The sequence below is a fragment of the Brassica rapa genome, chromosome A10 (assembly GCF_000309985.2).
Source record: "Brassica rapa cultivar Chiifu-401-42 chromosome A10, CAAS_Brap_v3.01, whole genome shotgun sequence".
Taxonomy (NCBI): Eukaryota; Viridiplantae; Streptophyta; class Magnoliopsida; order Brassicales; family Brassicaceae; genus Brassica; species Brassica rapa.
The window spans coordinates 19,390,377-19,404,419 of NC_024804.2; the positions used below are offsets into that span (position 1 = coordinate 19,390,377).

Genomic DNA, 14,043 nt, shown 5'->3' on the forward strand with positions numbered 1-14,043 from the left:
CGACTAACGAAATAAATTAAAATATTTTAATTTGTAAATTTTTTTTGCAATTTATACTATTTTAAAGAATTTTTTTTAAGAAGATATTTTGGAATTTTTTTTTATACTTTATCATTTAATAATAATCAACTTTAAAGAAACCAATTAAATTTATTGAATTTTATTTTTTTAATTATTAAAATTGATAATCTGAAACTTAGTTTTGTTCTTGTAAATACTGAAAATATTAATTTGAAAGAGTATTATGGATTAAAAAACTTTTTTAAACCCAGTGTTTTTAACTTTTTAGTGATTGTAAAGACAGTAGAATTGCAAATGTACCATTCAATGATTCACAATCTATGTACAATGAAGCATCAAGAGAAGAAAGAAAAAGAAATAAATGTTGCAATTTGCATTCTTTTCCATGAGCTCATAATTAAAAACAGCTTTTGCCTTCTTTCTTTTGATTCCATTGCCAAAGGAAACAAACAAAAAGAGGTTTGATGAAGAAGAAGAAGAAACAACATAACTGTTAAGTAGATTTAAAAAAAAAAAGAAAACGGTATCATAATCAGTTCCCATTGCATTGGTGAAGCACACCATTACTGCTACTTCCTTGCACTTGCTTCTCCTGTTTATGTGGGTTAATCCGGTTAAGTCCCCATATCCTTATGGTCCCATCATCACTAGCTGAAGCCATCATCTGCAGGTTCGTTGGGCTCCAGCTCACACAGTTAACCGCTCCTGCATGTCCTGGTAGCTCGATGATTAACTTCCCTGTCGATCTGTGCCATATGTATACCTGCAAATCACCAAAACATGAGTGGACCAAATGTCACCAAAACCCTTCTGCCTAAACTGGTTATGTTTTGTGTAGACTCAGGACGGATTATACCTGAGAATCCTCGCTTCCACTAGCGATGAAACCTTGTTCATAGCCACCAAAGCATGATCTGATGAGGAACCGTGAACGCTTGTGGCCTTTGTATCTCGTCACAATCTTGGGATCACCTTCGATACTCCATAGACGTATCTCCTGGTTGAGGAGATTCACCAGCACATATCTGTTGTCATTCGAAAGCGAGAACGATGTAATTGTGTCTTCCTCTTCGATCAACCTCTCAACTGTCGCTTCCCTATCGAACAGAGATATCACAGAGTCCTTGCATACACTCACAAGCCACTTTCCATCATCCGTCATCGCTATGTCTGAGACCTTTTGCGTCCTCTGACCTTTCCAGCACTCCATCTCTCTGCCATCTAAATCCCACATGCAGATGCTTCGGTCTGTCATCCCTGCGATTATTCCTTTACCATCAGCATACCATCCGCAAGAAATGGGACCGACGCCGCTTTTCTCATAAGTGTGAAGAGAGTCTCCTGAGTCAACATCCCAGCGTCTGATAACCTCTTCTGCTCCACATGTAAGAACTTGACTATCATCAGGACTCCATAAGACCGCAGTCACCGGCTTCTGGTGGCCCACAAGTTTATGCTTCAAAGACATATGCCCATTTGCGTTGACCTGAAGAGTAAACTCTTAAGTGAATCAGCAAACAGGTTTCCCCAACTACAATAGGTAACAAATCAAAACTTCTAACAGGTGAGTACCTCCCATATAATTGCAGTCTGATCCTTGGAAGATGAAGCTAAATATTTGCCATTATGCGAGTATTGCAAGAACCAAACTTCATCAGTATGCGACTCCAAGATCTGAACCATTCACGTAGAGAGAGAACTTAACGAATGTGATTTGTCATAAACGCACACAAGCACTGCTAGTCTGACTAAACTACAACATACAAAAACGAGGCCACATAGGTAATTAGATCATCAGAGAAGAACATGAGTACTGCATAGCTATTAGCCAATGACGGAAAAGATATAACCGAAAAAAAAAGAGGTATCAGACTGAGACAATTATCATCTTCTATTGCTTTTTAATGACCTGTCAAGAAAGGGGAAACGAGTGCAGAACATTGTACTGTAAACCCTTCAGCTAATGATATGCCACTCTCCTATAGTTTTGAGAAACTAACAGTCACCATGAAACGACAACATGAAGGTAACAGAAGTAACACTAACAGATCAGAGCAGCCTAACCTGAACAGTCTGAGAAGGAATCTGGTGCTTCCCGCATTGATGGTCAGAATACAAAGACAAATCACTATCCAAAGTATTATGGAAAACACAAGCATCCCGCTGAATATGAAGTGAATTCTCAACTAAACTCTCCAACCTCTTCTCCGGGATTATAACAGAAGCAGGAAGCAAGCTTTGCAGTTCCTCAAGAACCTTGGACCTCGAACTCACATTCTCTTTGCCCGGACCCGACGATATAAGAGAGGAAGCGAGCTCATGAACACGCTTTGTATTAATACGAAGAGGCTCAATCTCGTTCCTCAAGGTGCCAAGCGCATCACCTATCTTATCAAACTTCAAAAGCTCTAAGAACTTTTGCTCTAGTAGCAAGAACGATGCAGCTTTGACATCCTTCTCATCCAACAGACCGATTCTGTGCAACGTGACAACGCTTTCATCCCATTTCCCGTCCCTAACCTGCTCCATAAACGTCTCCACGAAGGAGTGATGCAGAGGGATCCCGGATTCTTCCTCGAGCATAGCCCCGGCTTTACCGTATCCAAGCGAATAAAGAGTCCTAGTGATGATCCTAACGAATTCAGATTTTTTAATGACTCCTTTGGAGCCGATGGTTTCATCATCCCCTTGGGAGGAGGTGAGAGGCCTTGCCATCAGGTCTCCCAAAGAGTTGTTCACACTACTGCTAACTCTAACGGAAGAGTTACTACCAGAGAAGCCGTTGGTTTCTTCGTCGCGTTTAGCACGTTTCAAAGGAGGTTCAGTATCCTCCACAACTCCCATGAAATTCCTAGTTCAGCCCATATAACTAACCTGCAGAGACATAGAAACGAAACCAAGCTTTGTTAGATCCGTTAGAAAACCAAAGTAGTGACCTTTTTTGCCATAATGCCAGTTAAACAACACAAGGATCATACTTGACTAATCAGAGATATGCTACAAAAGACTATAAACTATATAAACACACACACAAAAGGCTCTCAAGTAGATCTACTAGCAGAAGATGGTGATTGCAAAGGAGATTAACATTCAATCCTTCAATTGATCAAAACAATAAAAGAGTTGCACTTTGGTTTGTTTCCTGATCGCTTCACCGATGAAGTAGTGAATCGAGATAAGCCCAATTGATTTAATCACAATTTTCACTTGATTAAACTACACAATTAAACCATAATCGAAACAGTCCACATGGAAATCAAAACCTAATTTTGCAGAATCATGAGCATCGAGCCGGGTGATGAAGATCAATAAACGATCTATGAGGAAAAACAAAAAGTGGGTAAGAGAAAAAATCCAATCTTACCCAAGGAAGAAGCAAAAACCCAGGAAGCAGGAGATAAGGTTTGGCGATGGCAGGAGAGATAGATATGGTTAATGAACACAGCACGGAATAAAATAAATAAATCGGTGGAGATGAGAAAAGCGGTGAGAAGAGAGGAAGGAAGTTCAGATAGAGAGAGAGAGAAAGAAGATGAAAAGGAAAGACAGAGAGGAAGCGACCCAACAACAACAATAAGGAAGATGAAGACACGAAACGTGGCTTTGATCAGCGGCTCCTCTCCTCCCAACAAAGCACTTGCATTTCCCCCACTTTTTTTTAATGTATTTTTTACTCTTTTTTTTTATATAATTGTTGTTTTAACCTAAACCATGGTAAATAAAAACTGACAGTAAAGATAAAAATTCGACTCATTTTTCGTAACAGATTTTATAAAATGATAACAAACTCGTTTTTCAAATGATTGATCTCGAAAGATAAACATTCAGTTGTTTTATGAGGATTGTTATTGCTTGTTCAAAGATCAAAACCAATAATGATGTCATTTTGTATTTGATACGATAGCGTATATCATCTGAATCTGATGACATTTTGCTTGAGTGTTTGTTTTGTTTTTGAATGTTAAAATCAAAGCAAATCAAACCCTCAATGAATATTAAATTTTACATACATTTAAAGATATATATCTCATTTTTTGTTCCTAGGCTCCTAGCAATGCAGCTTCCCTGAATAGACCCCTGTATAGACCCAAAGACATCTACAGAGTGCTTATGTAATAAAAGAAGAGCCTAGCAAAGATCTGTGCACATCTCTTCTATTTTATTGGGCTTAACCTGCCCTTATTTATAAGTTATTGATATTTTCTATAAAGCCCAACATTTTGTTAACAAGCTCAACTAGTGGCTTTCCTTCACCTAACAACTTAATATTAGGGACCGTCATGGACCCATTATGTGTAGGCCCACCATATTCAGGCCCACTTTACCTCTAATGGTATTTAGCTTCTTTTTTTTTTTTTTTGAGGATTGTTATTTAACACCTTGAAATTAACTATTTGTTTACAACTTTACATTAGTTAAGGATGTCAATGTGGATAAAAAATAGAGGTTTATCTTAAGATGAGTCATGAATTCATTCAAAACTAAAATGATGCATTATTTTGGATGTTATTTACGAAATATTGATTTACAATAATAACAAAAGAGTAGAATAATTGGCCCCTTGATAAAAGCCAAAAGGGAAAACAAAGAGGAGACATTTAGGAATATGACCATTGAAATTCCCAAAGAACTAAACAAGACTATGTGAAAATGTATTAAAAATCATTTGATGTATCATCAATATACAAAAAGAAACCCACAAATTTAAATGGATACAAACAAACAAAAATTAAACTTAACAAAGTAATAAGAATCACAAATCTCGATCCAGAGCATATTCTTTTGCTTAAGTAACCATGATCGTCACTTACTTGGTGAATTTCTCCCCATTAAGTACTATCAACTAGGAGTGTATAAAGCAAGCATATACAAACCAGTTAAGAAACATAAATGCCTCTAGATTTTATTTATCTTTGCCACTTATGATTTTTTTTTTGAAACACTTATAGTATACTTTTTATGCTAAAAATTACAAATTGGATTCAAAGAATATCCTTTATGAGATATTTAATTTATAATTCGAGATGACGTGGCAGTCGATACCAACTTGGTTTCATAAAAGCGAATAATATATATTTAAGTCCCAAAGGCAAAACCAAAAACCAGGAGAGTCGTAACGCAAGTCCAAACCCGTAAAACAAGCGGCGCTTTTCTCTGCTCCGACACGACAACAAATCCAACATCGGAGCTTAGGTAAAACCTCTCACTCTCCCCTTCTCCAATCTACCCTTTTCATCTTTGTTCCTTGATCCAAATCTCAGACACTCTCCGGTTCCTTGAAAATGTTGTCTGTACAGTTAGTTTGCTTTGGATTTTGAGTAAATCAGATTTGAAAAAAGTTATGTTCTTTCGCTTGTTTTTGTCGATGTATAATCATTCTGTTTCCATTACAGGGGAGAGAGAGAATCGTTGTAAAAAATGTCGAACATAGACATAGAAGGGATACTGAAGGAGCTACCTAACGATGGGAGGATCCCAAAGACCAAGATCGTTTGCACTCTGGGACCAGCTTCTCGCACTGTCCCCATGATCGAAAAGCTTCTCCGAGCCGGTATGAACGTGGCTCGCTTCAACTTCTCTCATGGAAGCCACGAATACCACCAGGACACACTCAACAACCTCCGCACCGCCATGCAGAACACCGGCATTCTCGCTGCTGTCATGCTCGACACTAAGGTAAGAGTCAAAGTCTTTACCATTTTGCAAAGCCTCTTTGTGAAATAGATCCTCTGAACCATAACTGTTGGTTCTTAGTTTGTGCGTTAGTTATTAGTTAAATCTTAGAGTACGGTCTTTGGTTGTTGTTGTTGTTGCTGATGGTTGCATGTTAGAGATCTCATGTGTATTCAATTACTTGGACCTACTAACCAACAAATCTGAGGCATTAGCAATGTTATATCAATCTTTGAGCTTATTTGATTTTGCTTTTTGAATCCGTAGGGACCTGAGATTCGTACTGGTTTCTTGAAAGATGGGAACCCTATACAACTAAAGGAAGGGCAGGAGATCACCATCACCACCGACTACGACATTCAAGGAGACGAGTCAACTATCTCCATGAGCTACAAGAAGCTTCCCTTGGACGTTCAGCCCGGAAACACCATACTGTGTGCAGATGGAAGCATAAGTCTAGCTGTGGTGTCGTGCGATCCCGAGTCTGGAACCGTTAGGTGCAGGTGTGAGAACACTGCAATGCTTGGGGAAAGAAAGAACGTGAATCTTCCCGGTGTTGTTGTTGATCTTCCCACCTTGACGGACAAGGATATTGAAGATATTCTCGGCTGGGGTGTTCCGAACGGAATCGATATGATTGCGCTTTCGTTTGTCCGTAAAGGCTCGGATCTTGTTAATGTCCGGAGGGTTCTTGGTTCTCATGCTAAAAGCATAATGTTGATGTCTAAGGTACTTCAGTGTTTTCACTTATGGCGATTGCATTTTATGTATATATACTGAGGCATGAGTCTTGACTTCTGTCTTTGGGGGTTTTTTTTTTTGTTTGAAGGTTGAGAACCAGGAAGGAGTTGTTAACTTTGATGAGATACTGCGCGAAACAGACGCGTTCATGGTTGCTCGTGGTGATCTCGGGATGGAGATTCCGATAGAGAAGATTTTCTTGGCTCAGAAGCTGATGATCTACAAGTGCAACCTCGCTGGCAAACCAGTGGTCACAGCCACTCAGATGCTGGAGTCAATGATCAAATCACCAAGGCCAACTCGCGCCGAAGCCACTGACGTTGCAAACGCCGTTCTCGACGGCACGGACTGCGTGATGCTCAGCGGAGAGAGCGCGGCGGGAGCTTATCCGGAGATAGCCGTGAAAGTGATGGCTAAGATCTGCATTGAAGCTGAAAGCTCGCTTGATTACAACACGATCTTCAAGGAGATGATCAGAGCAACTCCTCTTCCTATGAGTCCGCTTGAGAGTCTTGCATCGTCAGCTGTAAGGACTGCTAACAAAGCGCATGCGAAACTCATTATTGTGTTGACGCGTGGAGGCTCAACGGCCAACCTTGTGGCTAAATACAGGCCTGCTGTTCCGATCCTGTCGGTGGTTGTTCCGGTTATGACGACAGATAACTTTGACTGGAGTTGTAGCGACGAGTCGCCTGCGAGGCACAGTCTGATATACAGAGGGTTGATCCCTCTGTTGGCTGAAGGATCCGCAAAGGCCACTGATAGCGAGTCTACTGAAGTTATCATTGAAGCTGCTTTGAAGTCAGCTACACAGAGAGGGCTGTGCAACGTTGGTGATGCAGTCGTGGCGCTGCACCGTATTGGAGCTGCCTCGGTTATTAAGATCTGTTTGGTGAAGTAAGATTCCAAACTTGCTTTTTTTTTAAATTAAAATATTGGCTCCTGATGATTGTTGGTAATCATAACTGAGTTAGTTTTCGTTGCATGAAATAAAGAAAAACAGTGAAATGTTAAAACATTTCTTTCCCTTTTTTAATAGCATTTCAAGATTGTGAGTCATAATCATCTGAATCTCTTTCCCTTATGGCTCAGTGCCTACTTTGATGTATAACATTGTTACTCTTCATAAGCTTTGCTTATAAAAGATTAAGGTTTAAAGGGGTTACTAAGCAGAACATACAATAATTGAGAAACGCATAACGACTGAACAGAATCCAAAGACAACCATGTTTCTTTCACAGATGTTTTGAATCATAATTACTCTTCTAACTTCTAAATCACTAGTTGATCAGCCGTGGCCGTGGGAGAGATTCGCTCTGCACTCTGCAGTATAAGAGAAGCAAATAAAGTTGAGAACAAATGGATTATATAGAGATTATTAAACAAGGAAGCTGATGCAACTAAGATCACCTGTTTTGAAAGGAGATGTTCCTTGAAGTTATATTGCGCCTAATGTTATTTCTTCCACTGTTTTGTGTCACATGGATATCGATTAGTGTTTGAAATTGAATAATAAATCCAGGGATGTAGCAGATGCTTACTCATCATGAAACTAACGAAACTCATCATGGAGGCCATAGTCATCATCAGTGTCATCTTCGTCAAAGATGGCACTATAGAAAACGTACGGATGCTTAATCATCTCTGCCAAAGTCAGACGTCCATCTTTGTCTGAATCCGCCTGGAAGATGAAAGAAAGAGAGAACAATATAACAAGGACCAATTCAACAGCTAAACTAAGCCATTTTGTTCTGAAACTGATGTACCTTTGATATAATATAATCAGCTTGTTCTTTTGCGTAACAATGCTCAGTAGGATGGATTTTACTGATAACGGGAAGCAATTCAACATCCGATAAGTACCTGCAGAGGAGTGAATGGGAGGAAGCTATGTTAAGGAATGCATGGTCTTAAAAAGAAATGTGTGCTTTTAAATGAAGTTACCCGTCACCATCTTTGTCAAGCTGAGCAAACAACTGCTTTGCTGGGCCTTCAGGCAAGTCATGATAAGGATGCGTAGCATTGAGATTGTCTTCTTCGTAGCTCCTCACAGCGTCAAAGAGACTGTGGAAAAACTCATCGAAGCCGATCTTGCCATCCTTATCTGAATCTCTTTCTCTGTGAAAGAGAAGAACTCGTTGATAAGAAGAAAGCTAAAAGAAGGTAACATATGACTACACGTCTACACTACAGTACCTTACTTCTTCCTTGCATAACCATAGCAGCAGCTTAGGGTTCTTGGTATCAGCAGGATGAAGAAAGCTATGTGGAAAAATTAGCCAGCACGAACATTAATGATTTGTTTGAAAAGTTGCTTCTAATCTAAACGAGAGGAAAAGGCTTTACTCGTTGAACTCAGTTAAATTCAGCAGACCATCACCATTTGCATCAGATGCATTAAAATGCTCCTCCTTCCACCAACCAATGTCATACCCAAATGAATAGTTACCTGAAAATTTTCCAAAAAAGAAGGATGCTATCATGTACTTAATCTGCATGATCATAGCAAGTAGCACAGATTCTAGTCAGTGAGAAAAGAAACAGGAAACTGCTCTTACTCACCCGAGTCGCGAGCCCAAGAGGGAGGTTCATACTCAGAGAAAGAAATGAAACCATCCTTGTTTCTGTCATGAACATCCATGTCTCTTTGACTCCTGTGCATGACCTCCTTTGCAGAAGACTGCACATTCCATTCAGTCAACTCACTCTCAGTCACATACCCATCAAGGGGAGAAACATCAATCTTTGGAAACAAAGATATCAACCTGCAAAAAGCACCAATCAAAACTACAACTAGTAAGTACTAAACCAAATCCTTCTAGCTATATCCTAAAAAGATCACAAAGGAAACTAAAGTATGCATTTTTAAAGTATCACTGAACCTATCGGTAACATTGAACTTCTCCTCATCATTCAAGTAATCCTCAGCATCCATGAACTCCTCCCACTCAGGCTGCGACTCTTGACCAGGCGCCGGAGAAGCTAGCTCGGGGTGAGAATGCTCAATGTACTGCCTTTCCCACTCCTTATCCTCGCGACGGCGCTCCATGTCAGCAACGAGAGGATCAAAAGGGATTGGATCGTGGCGAGTGGGTTTGAAATTGAAAGAAGAGCGGAGTTTGAGACGGTGGTGTTGGTTGTTGTGGTGATCGTGGTGATCGTGGTGGCTCTTCTTCTTGGGAGAGTAAGAGACGAGGAAGAGGACGAGGATCCCGACAGTGATGTATAGTATCACCGAAGCTTTACCCATGTCTTAAATCAATCACAGCTTAGACACAAGTTGAGAGCTTTTTTACACTGTCTGAAAGTGAAGTGGAAGAAGATACTAGATCTGTTGAAAGATTGAGTCTTTGTGAATACATTTATGATTTAGCTTCGAAAGATTTGACCTTTGAGTCAAAATAAGTATAATATATAGTTTTTATTTAACTTTAATTAATGTCACTATTAGCCCATACCGCAGCTAATTTGTCTGTTAAGCAAATAATTAGAGAGGAAGATTATTGAGAATCGAGCTCACCTTCCACGTGGTCCAATCTACTACAATCTCCTACCTTAACGCCTTCATCTATGCACACACACACGCACACACATGTGGATCGATCTCACCATATCTTATCGATTCAAAAGTGCTTTGCTTTCTCATTCGAAATCGCTTTTTTTTTTTTTTGTATCAGAATCTATCCCGTGATCTTGTTCGGTTATATATATAAGTAGAAAGATACTTAGAATAATATTCGATCATTGATTTGGAAGATGGATAAGTATGAGGTTGTGAAGGATCTGGGAACTGGGAACTTCGGTGTGGCTCGCCTTCTAAGGCATAAGGACACCAAAGAGCTTGTCGCCATGAAGTACATCGAGAGAGGCCGAAAGGTCGGAACTTTCCTCTCTTCTCTTTCTGTTTTTTGAAAGTTTCAATTTGGGGTTTAGGATTTTTTAGGGGTTTTGCTTTTACCTATAGAAAGTTTGATCTTTTGAGTCAGATTTGCTGGAAAAGGTGAGATATTTGGGGTCTTGATTGTTTTGCAGATAGATGAAAACGTGGCTAGAGAGATTATCAATCACAGATCACTTAAGCATCCTAATATCATCCGCTTCAAGGAGGCAAGTTTTGTTAATTGGGTTTTTTTAGTTACCAATGAGCTGTCTTGGGATCTTAGTTTGGTTTTGGTTGCAGGTGATTCTGACACCTACTCATCTTGCCATTGTGATGGAGTATGCTTCTGGAGGAGAGCTCTTTGAGAGAATCTGCACTGCCGGTAGATTCAGTGAAGCTGAGGTCAGTTTGAGCTCTCTGTTCTTTGACAATTTTTTAAAATTCTCTATTTGTGGTTTTAAGTTTTTTTTAAAATCTTTATCTTTTCAGGCTAGGTACTTCTTTCAACAACTGATCTGTGGGGTCGACTACTGCCACTCCTTGGTATGTATATTCATTAAGCCAAAAAGTAAACTTTCCTGATGAGGTATCTGTGAATAAATATCAATGTTTTTAGTGAATTAGATTCTTTGTGTTAAAGAGTTTGAAGTTAGTCCTTCAATATTTAATTAAAATGAAATGACGTTTAGATGTTTTGTGTCTTTTGCATGGGTTTCTTTGTCTTGATTGGCCACTCTTGATGCTTTGTTGATGTGGGTGATGCTATTTATGGGACTTGTTTAGAATCTATGTTTCATCAGCTGCATAGCATGTACTTAGTACTTACTTCTCCTCTCTATTTTCTTCTGTGCAGCAAATATGCCACAGAGATCTGAAGCTTGAGAACACACTGCTTGATGGTAGCCCTGCTCCGCTTTTGAAAATCTGTGATTTTGGTTACTCCAAGGTGTGTGCACTCATTCATTTCCCTTTTCCTTCGTTGCTCATTCGTCTCAATCCTCAATCCATTACAGAATAATAGATTATCATGATCTACTATTCACTCGTCCCTTGTTCTTTTTTGTGTAGTCATCTATACTACATTCGAGGCCTAAATCGACTGTTGGAACTCCAGCATACATAGCACCTGAAGTTCTTTCCCGTAGAGAATATGATGGCAAGGTATTGTCATTAACACATGATTAGACTGGGGTTTTGTACTTATATGGCTGCGTTGTTTTTGTAGCACGCGGATGTGTGGTCATGTGGTGTAACCCTTTATGTGATGCTGGTTGGAGCTTACCCATTTGAGGACCCTAATGATCCAAAGAACTTCAGGAAAACAATCCAAGTAAGTAACTCCATTTGTCTTCTAAACTAACTCCTCTTATTGCTGCAGTGTTCTTAATAATGTAACAATTCAAATTAATCTTCTTTCAGCGTATAATGGCTATACAATACAAGATTCCGGACTACGTTCACATATCTCAGGAATGCAAACACCTTCTCTCTCGCATATTCGTCACTAACCCCGCCAAGGTACCTTTGAAAGCCTATATGTTATAGGAAGATGTTGTTGTGGTTCTGACTGTCAATGATATATTTGACAGAGAATCACGCTTAAGGAGATCAAGAATCATCCGTGGTACTTGAAGAATCTGCCAAAGGAGCTGCTGGAGTCGGCTCAAGCGGTGTATTACAAGAGAGACAACACCAGCTATTCTCTTCAAAGCGTGGAGGACATAATGAAGATAGTTGGTGAAGCTAGGAACCCAGCTTCTTCGTCAAGCCTCAGCAAAAGCTTGGGATCAGGTGCCGGGGAAGAAGAGGAAGAAGAGGACGTTGAAGCTGAAGTGGAAGAAGAAGTGGAGGAAGAGGAAGAAGAAGATGAATACGAGAAGCATGTCAAAGAGGCACATTCTTCTATTCAAGAGCCTCACGAAGCGTTAAAGGAAAAAAAATGATCACCTACATCATCAACGTTGATCTTACAAAGCCAAAGGGTGTAAACTACTTCGTACATGCTATTTCAGTTTTTAGATTTGATTTCTGAAAACATTTCTCGTTTTAGTCAACTGTCTCTAGTGGTTCTCAATAAATGAACATTGATACTCGAGCAATGCTGTCAGTTCTTCAGAGAGTGTTTATGAAACATAAGGGTCAATTGTATTGAATAATAAAAGTTATGTCTTTGTTTGCAAATAGCAATTTTTCAAGGGTAATTTAGTGATTATCCTACAGTATACATCTCAAAGCAAAAGGATTAAACAGCGTCACGTTTGTTGTCACGTTTTTTTTTCACATTCGCCTCGCTTCTTTACATTTCCAAACCGTGGAGAAAACTACTTGCCGTTTCGTAACATTTTTTACAGCATTAATGACTAAACTACACACCGTTTATTTTCAAATTGTTTCCATTTTTAACACATGTTCTACTCAAATGACATATCAATTTCAAGCTTATTTAACCAGCATTTCTATTCCCACTACCAGCAAAGTGAAACGTTTATCTACATTGTTCATATTTTTTTCATTCAACAACTTTTCGGTTTTAGATTATGAACCGATACCTTTCTAGTAAAACAATATCCATTTGAATTAGATTATTGGGCTAATGTCATCTATTGAAAGATAATATTTTGTTCTAGCTTTTTTTATTTTCATAATTTCCTCTTATTTTCTGCCCAAAATTTGCATATGCTTTTCTCATGAATTATACTTATTGTTCATTTACATATAACTCTTACAGAAACTTCAAAACTAAACATTTTAAATATGTAAAGTTAAATTAATATACATATATATATCAATTACTTTTCATTTACTCACTCAGCCTTACGCCAAGATGTGATTACTCATAAATGTATAAGCTTTCATTGATCGAAGACTAACCAAATACAAGCAACTAAAGGCAAACCAAATACAGAGCATTACAAAATGTTTGATGAAAAGACATAGATTTATTCACTCAACCAAACTGCGAAAACATTGATTTACTCATAAAGGTACAAGCTTTCAATGATTGAATTTAAAAGTTACCTTCTTGGTTTCTTGTTGTTTCTTTGCCTCCACGTTTTTCAGTTTGTCATCGTCACCATCACTATCAGATCGAAATAATATTATTTGAAGCTATATATATGCCAATAAATCACATATTCAAAGAGAACCAAACTTCCAAACATGAGCTATGAGATATCAATTTCAGTCACAATTAAAGATTTTTCTCCAGTTTATATATCTCTCATTTAATTTTTCAAAACTGAAAATCAATGGATGAATTAGAGATTGTGTTATATGCTACATGAATAACGATTAAGTGAAACAAGCAACCTATTTTATAGCATCTAACCAATTACGTATAAGCTAAGTCCAATTATTTTTGGACATCTCACCAACCAGTTTAAAAAGCGTCTAAAATGTTTGATAACATCTAACTAAAACATAGTTGCTAATGATTAAGTTATCATGGTTAACTATTAAAAAACATCTAACAAACTTTGTATCATATGAACAAAAATATTTTGTAGCAAAAGAAGTTCAATGCTAACCTTTAACTTAAGATGTTATAGAAGTTGTTAGTGGATAACTTGTTTATCATACACATATATTTATCATGTAACAATATCAATGATCTCAATGTTATATGTTATTTACCATGTAAACAAATATGGTAGATGTAACTTATTAGTTTACTTATCATATAATAATGATTAACTGTTAAAAATATAGAAGTTAAACAATTAATGGTT

At 38.3% G+C, this 14,043-nt stretch overlaps 4 protein-coding genes across 7 annotated transcripts; 2 read left to right on the forward strand and 2 right to left on the reverse strand.

The window, feature by feature from the left end:
- Positions 1 to 304: 304 nt before the first annotated feature.
- Positions 305 to 3,663, reverse strand: LOC103847170 (WD repeat-containing protein 26 homolog). Its single transcript, XM_009124223.3, has 5 exons — positions 3,386 to 3,663; positions 2,086 to 2,895; positions 1,594 to 1,695; positions 878 to 1,507; positions 305 to 784 (listed from the first exon to the last, which is right to left on the reverse strand). The coding sequence occupies exons 2-5, from the start codon at positions 2,863 to 2,865 to the stop codon at positions 554 to 556; spliced, it is 1,743 nt and encodes a 580-aa protein (XP_009122471.1). The 5' UTR covers positions 2,866 to 2,895; positions 3,386 to 3,663; the 3' UTR covers positions 305 to 553.
- Positions 3,664 to 5,076: 1,413 nt separating this feature from the next.
- On the forward strand, positions 5,077 to 7,600 carry LOC103847171 (pyruvate kinase, cytosolic isozyme). Of its 4 annotated transcripts, none has more exons than XM_009124224.3 (5): positions 5,077 to 5,214; positions 5,415 to 5,697; positions 5,962 to 6,423; positions 6,524 to 7,469; positions 7,507 to 7,600. In XM_009124224.3, the coding sequence occupies exons 2-4, from the start codon at positions 5,440 to 5,442 to the stop codon at positions 7,334 to 7,336; spliced, it is 1,533 nt and encodes a 510-aa protein (XP_009122472.1). In that variant the 5' UTR covers positions 5,077 to 5,214; positions 5,415 to 5,439; the 3' UTR covers positions 7,337 to 7,469; positions 7,507 to 7,600. The 4 variants fall into 4 exon arrangements, with proteins under 4 accessions (XP_009122472.1, XP_009122473.1, XP_009122474.1 ...); XM_009124225.3 differs by having other exon boundaries at positions 5,210 to 5,305; XM_009124226.3 differs by lacking the exon at positions 5,077 to 5,214 and adding an exon at positions 5,230 to 5,317.
- LOC103847172 (calumenin-A) lies at positions 7,507 to 9,934 on the reverse strand. Its single transcript, XM_009124227.3, has 9 exons — positions 9,318 to 9,934; positions 8,998 to 9,200; positions 8,782 to 8,884; positions 8,632 to 8,697; positions 8,380 to 8,553; positions 8,202 to 8,298; positions 7,977 to 8,116; positions 7,846 to 7,902; positions 7,507 to 7,758 (listed from the first exon to the last, which is right to left on the reverse strand). The coding sequence occupies exons 1-7, from the start codon at positions 9,683 to 9,685 to the stop codon at positions 7,988 to 7,990; spliced, it is 1,140 nt and encodes a 379-aa protein (XP_009122475.1). The 5' UTR covers positions 9,686 to 9,934; the 3' UTR covers positions 7,507 to 7,758; positions 7,846 to 7,902; positions 7,977 to 7,987.
- Positions 9,935 to 9,977: 43 nt separating this feature from the next.
- Positions 9,978 to 12,516, forward strand: LOC103847173 (serine/threonine-protein kinase SRK2G). The gene is made up of 9 exons (XM_009124228.3): positions 9,978 to 10,311; positions 10,468 to 10,542; positions 10,616 to 10,717; positions 10,805 to 10,858; positions 11,169 to 11,261; positions 11,384 to 11,476; positions 11,541 to 11,645; positions 11,735 to 11,833; positions 11,905 to 12,516. The coding sequence occupies exons 1-9, from the start codon at positions 10,192 to 10,194 to the stop codon at positions 12,256 to 12,258; spliced, it is 1,095 nt and encodes a 364-aa protein (XP_009122476.1). The 5' UTR covers positions 9,978 to 10,191; the 3' UTR covers positions 12,259 to 12,516.
- The last annotated feature ends 1,527 nt before the right edge of the window (positions 12,517 to 14,043 follow it).